The sequence below is a fragment of the Cibotium barometz genome, chromosome 55, assembly GCF_041138505.1.
Source record: "Cibotium barometz isolate CiBa-2024 chromosome 55, ASM4113850v1, whole genome shotgun sequence".
Classification (NCBI taxonomy): Eukaryota; Viridiplantae; Streptophyta; class Polypodiopsida; order Cyatheales; family Cibotiaceae; genus Cibotium; species Cibotium barometz.
This window is the reverse complement of record NC_141100.1, coordinates 4,303,397-4,309,361: the sequence shown is the minus strand read 5'-3', so window position 1 is coordinate 4,309,361 and position 5,965 is coordinate 4,303,397. Positions and strand designations below refer to the sequence as shown.

The 5,965-nt window shown below is 42.1% G+C and overlaps 1 protein-coding gene across 1 annotated transcript; it reads right to left on the bottom strand.

Moving 5' to 3' along the window:
• Positions 1 to 853: 853 nt before the first annotated feature.
• Positions 854 to 3,072, bottom strand: LOC147607270 (uncharacterized). Its single transcript, XM_086790492.1, has 4 exons — positions 2,779 to 3,072; positions 2,502 to 2,701; positions 2,141 to 2,409; positions 854 to 2,048 (listed from the first exon to the last, which is right to left on the bottom strand). The coding sequence occupies exons 1-4, from the start codon at positions 3,055 to 3,057 to the stop codon at positions 1,009 to 1,011; spliced, it is 1,788 nt and encodes a 595-aa protein (XP_086646618.1). The 5' UTR covers positions 3,058 to 3,072; the 3' UTR covers positions 854 to 1,008.
• Positions 3,073 to 5,965: the final 2,893 nt, after the last annotated feature.

The window sequence follows — 5,965 nt, the reverse complement described above, 5'->3', positions numbered from 1 at the left end:
CCTACATATCTAATGTTGTTTACTAGTGGTACACCATGTATAGAGCATATAGATGAATAAAATATAGGGATTTTAAAACATTTTCGCCCAATGGCTATTTCACGAGGTTCTCCAAAGATTTCTACTCCATTTTACAAGGAATTTAAAACTCAAACATTTGCCCAATATCACTAATTCAAACTTGGTTATGAAAACAAAGTTGTTAAAAACACACTACATGTTAGCACATAAGATAAAGACTTTGAAAGGTTTGCCTAAGGCTTATATATATGTATGTATGTTGCTGGGACATTTGGATGCTCATGAGAAGATGGTTTGCATGCAAATTGGAAAGAGGTGGACTCTCTCTCTTATACTTATACTCTATTATAAGTATAAATTCATCATAAGTATGTGGGTGTGATACATCATCATTATCATCTGAATCTATGTTAGTGTAGTCCACGTTCTCAGAGACATAATCATAAAGGCTTAAGAGTGTAGGACACTCATGTAAGATGCCAAACAAAGAATCATCCCATGCGAACAATACCAAACCATCCATGTGAAGGAAGTCAAGCAATGATACAATGAAATCCCCGTGTGTGTGCATACCATCTGGCACAAACATCTAATTCATCAAAAAAATGTCTCGAGTGACTAGGCATCAATCCCTCGAGCTCGAAAAACCACCCATGGCATAAATAGGCTACCTCATAACATGAAGTCAATGAATGAGTATCTAAAGGCCTAAACCTCAAAGTGCCAAAAGTATGTGTGAATGTAGCAAAAGGAATATGATATGTGACATGAAATGGTAGGTCACAATATAGAGCATAGAGCCATGAAGATAATGCATGAATATGAATGTAGACAAGGGAGATAGAGAGAGCCTACATTCTACATTACCAAACCTTAGAACAACAATTTGTAAATCACAATAGAGAGCCTATATAGATTTGAAAATCCACCTTCATGTAATATGGGCTTCATGATACAATGGTTATACATTCATACATATAGATGCTATCATGTAATCTGGGCGTCATTGCCCTCTAGCTCGATTGTTGCTTGCATCGACTCTTTAACTGCACGTGCATCCAATTTGGCTTGCATGGAGGGGCGTCTACCCTTAACTGTAGCAATGAAGGAGGTGCCAACTTGATTGCCGTCCATTGTTTTGCGCTTCTTCCTGTTGATCCCTTTCTCAATGAAAGACTTTGCTCTCTTCAAGCTATTCCCAAAGCCATCTCTAGTTCGTACAAAAGACTTTGCAAGCTCAATGCCCTCCTCTCTTTGTGCTTTCAATGTATGTAGTTGCCCAAGTGTCTTCTTCATGCTAGTGGTAGCCTCATGAATAAGCTCGGCATCATCCTGCACAAAATCCAGAAGTTGTTGGAAAGTGTCATGTAAATGATTCAAGCTTGACCTCTTCGTAGACTTTGAAGATGCAGCCTCACAATTGTGCCCTTCCTCCAAGCTCGCATCATCCTCAAGTGGCACTCCGATGTTGAGGTCATCAGGCTTAATCTCAAGCAGTCTCCTCGGGAGCATCTCCAAGGCACTATCTTCATACATGCTCACACAATGTGACACCATACCTTGCTCCTGAACACCGGCCATGAGCATCACCTTGATTTGATGCTTGCATATGTTGCCAAGCTCGGACCAATGGCATGTACAACATGCCCATTGACAATCTGAGTTGTAGACAGTGTACACTTGGTTTGGATTGGAGAGGCTTCGGACATAAGCATCTGCCTTCATGTTGCTACCAATGAATGACACATAATCATCTGGAATTTTGAGAGCTCGTTCACGCGAGCTCTCCACTACCTTCTCAATGGCATTGTTTCTCTTAAATCCACCTTCCTTCACAACTTGTATGTACCAATAATGAGGTACACAAGCTGTGGTTAGCTTGTAAAGAAGCCAATCCACTCGACGCCCCACCATTTTCTTAGAAGATCCTAGAAATCTGTACTTCAAAACTCCATGGTACGCCTCGATTGCACCATTCGTGTCTTGATTGGAATGTGGCAATGTCCTTGTCGCACGCACCCACATGTCTAACATAATGAAAACTTGTAAGCATATATGACCATAAGAGAACATAACACATTGGGAACACATTGAAGCAAGAAAAATAGCTCATAGTCACCTATTTTAGGCTGCCACTGCATTTCAAAGTAGTGGAGGAACTCCTTCTCACTTTGAAAATCTTCCTTGAACTTGCATATCATTTCCCTAGCTTCATCCTTGGTGAGCTCATATGAAGACGAGGACCCTCCCCGCATATTCATGATGTTACCAAGCATCCGAAACATGGCCGCACGTGTTGGCCAATCTTTCACCTTTCGAATGAGGTGTTTTAGCCAACACCTACGTACATGCCATAAGCACAAGTACACCGGCAAATTGAAAACGACCCTGCGAGTACAAATCCAAGTATTGAGGGTACAAATCCAAGCAATGGTCATAAAGCATTGTCCAAGCACCATGCATTATGTTAGGAAAATTACCTTAGTGCATCAATTTCTCTCTCCGCATCATCCACCATGAAAGCATTTGGCTGCCACGATTTATGGTGATCAAGCATGCGATCTCGAAACTTTGTCAACCAATATCGCACAGCCTCAAAGGTGGCACTTGAGGCAAGAACCCACGCAATTGGGATGCCATTGCGATGTGTGTCAAATACGAGAATTGTATACAAATGGAACTACATCATTAATGGTATAGTAAGTACAAGTACCTTGACTTGAACATGGCAAAAAACAGACAAGAATTGAAGCATACCTTGTACTTGTTCGTTCCAAATGTGGAGTCCATAGCCAACAAATTTCCATTTCCGAACTTGTCACAAATCTCTCTTTGCCATGGGGTTTGGATCCCTAAAAAGAATTCCTTCTGTACTTGAAGATTTTGCTCCTGGTAAACAAATATCATATCCGCATTTTGTGTACACCATCGCCTTGTACTCTCTGCATCATCATCATGTAGTTGATATGTCTCCATAGCATGTTTCCTTTCAATATTGAGTATATCTTGGAGCAATAAGTAGTCATCCCTCACCATTGGACATTTGGGCTCTTTGCTTTGTCATATATGCAAACTTTGAATGTGTGCATCGAAAACTTGTTGTGGAGTAAAGCCCTTGAACAACAAGTTAGAAACCCAAACTTTTTTTTCCAATGAAATCCATGGAGAGAGGAGAAGAAGGGTGTTTCCCTCATTCTTACAAGGCTCCCCATGGCAGATGATATCTTCTTTATTTGTGTGAAAGGGATTAATATAAGATATAACTGCGATGCTAGGATCCAAGTATAGACGATTCACCATGAAATGGCATTGACACCCTCGAATGCGCTGTCCTGCTGCCTTGGGTGGCCGCCTTGGCTTAGTCTCTTTCTTGATCAAATTGGCATTTAATTTAGTAGAGGCTTTTACGCTGCCTTCATTGATGGTAGGAACACCATGTAACTCCCCATCGTCAAGCTCATTTTCATGCACATTACTCTTGCACTCTACATCTTTTCCACCCGATTGTTCATGCACATGGCATACACGTTTGGAAGCACAACGTGTCCCAAAAGCACACCAATATCTATTGGCAATGATAATTGGGTATAAGTCTAAAGCCTTGCATGCTAATCATTTAAATAAGGTAATGGAAAATAAACACTTACATGGTGCTCTCAAGCCATGAATCCTTGAATGGCCGTATTAGCGAGCCTGGTGTGCGATGATGGTGGGAGTACCTCGTAAACGTTGTAGGGAAGTCAGGATTTTGTGCTTCTCTGTTCACAAACTCGCCAACATGAGCCCATGGAATACGAGCTTCCCTTTGCACTTTGTACTTCGACCTTTCATTGTGTACCAGTCTCCATTGTATTCCGGAAACATCAAAAAGACCATGCGTGGGAACAGGGGTGCCCATCGATTGTTGCTAAATGAGCTAAAATAAACCAGCTGGTGCCGCATCCACCAGTGCCCAAGTCTACCTCAATCGCATTATGGGCGGCTGCCGGAGGCCCAATAAGCAGCGGCCATCGTGAGAATCTGTTGCTTCATGCAGTTCCTGGTATGAGAACCTGCTGTAGTCAAGCAGAGGAAGAATGTCACGCAAAGACGGAAGCAGCTGTAAATAGTGTAGTTGTGAGTAAATTTACTAAAGTCCATTAATTAATACTTTCGATAAAGGGTGGGAAAAAAATCACTTTCTTCGACTCACTAAACATCAATAATTTCATTTTGATTGAGCTTAATTCTTTCGACACGATTAAGCAAGGTTGTACTTTTAGGTAGGCTTAGGCAGGAATCATGTATAATTAAGGTTGATTATACATGATATCGGCGTAAGCGTGCCTAAAATTGCTCAGAAGACATGTATAATTAAGCTTAATTGTACATGGTTTTCTGCCTGGACCTTCCTAAAATTACAACCTTTGCAATAATTTGTATGATTGTAGGGTTAAGAGATTACGTTATTTAATGACCTGGGAGGGGGACGAAGAGGACGTCGGTGGCCGTCAAGACGCTGCTGCTACTGAGGCCGTCAAGACGCTGCTGCTACTGTAGTCGAATGACCTGGGAGGGGGACGAAGAGTGGCCATTGAATCCAGGAGGAGCGCTGGCGGGTGCATCTTCGAGCCGGGCTCGTAGCTTGGAGGACGAGGAGGAAAATAGGGAATCAGTATCGGAGGAGCAGAGGCAACAGAGCCAGTTGATTCTGAATTGACCAGACAACTGGAGCAGTCTGTTTTCAGCCTGAATTGTATCAGCCGGCGTCCGAGTCCGCCAGGCAGGTGGAGGGACGTCGGTGGCCGTCAAGACGCTGCTGCTACTGAGGCCGCATTCAATGCGATTTTGGTAGGTGCTAGCGTGGTAGGTGCCAGCGTGGCCACGCTGGTTTTTGCCACATAAGCTGGCCAAAAACTCCACGCTGGCAACGACCCCGAAATCTAACTATGGCCCACAAGCAACTATCCCCCATACACCATTGCTTGTATCAATGGAAGATACTAGTGGAAAAGCCAAAGAAGCCACAAAGGAGGCAGTGCAAGAGGCTCAGAAGGGGCATACGATAATAAATTTAATTATTAATAATCACACGATAGAGAGATTATGCTGTAATTTGATTTATAGTACGCTGTAAATTTGTTTTGTTATTTTCTATTTACAGAAGGTTGTATTTTCTTTTGGTTTGGTTGCCCTACTATTTCTTTGATTTTCAGTATGTTGTAAAAAAATTTAATTCTCAGTAAGCCGTATTTTTTCTATCCGTACTAGGGTTAATAATTAAATATTTAAATTTACCCTAGATTAAGGTTAGCACTAAATTTTGATTTGTCAAGAGACCCAATCTAAGTTGCCGCGATGGATATGTGGCTTGCTACTTATGCTACTACATATAGTGGATGGCAAACAACAATAGATTGCTATATATGCAGAACCACAGTTTATAAACATAATTATAATTATGTTTCCCAAAAAAAAAGAAATCAGTGAATTGAATTTGACATGTAAGGTGTTGTAGCACACTTACAAAAATTACATTTTTGCTACCCATCTCTCTCTCTCTCCCCCTCTCCCTCTCTCAGTCTGCACAATTCGCTCTCCAATAGAGAGACATTCAAAAGTTCTCTCTTAGGTGCATCTCTCTCTCTCTCTCTCTCTCTCTCTCTCTCTCTCTCTCTCTCTCTCTCTCTCTCTCTCCTTCCCTCCCTCTACCTTTCTCGCTCTAGACCCAAACACACCCACATATAGCCTCTCTCTCTCTCTCTCTCTCTCTCTCTCTCTCTCTCTCTAAAATACAGAGACATTTTACTTCCTCTTAGGCGGCGCATCTCTCTCTCTCTCTCTCTCTCTCTCTCTCTCTCTCTCTCTCTCTCCCTCCCGCCCTCCATCTTTCTCTCTCTCAACCCACACACACCTACATAGGTACATCTACCTCATTCTGCTTTATGAATGGTTTGATGGAGCC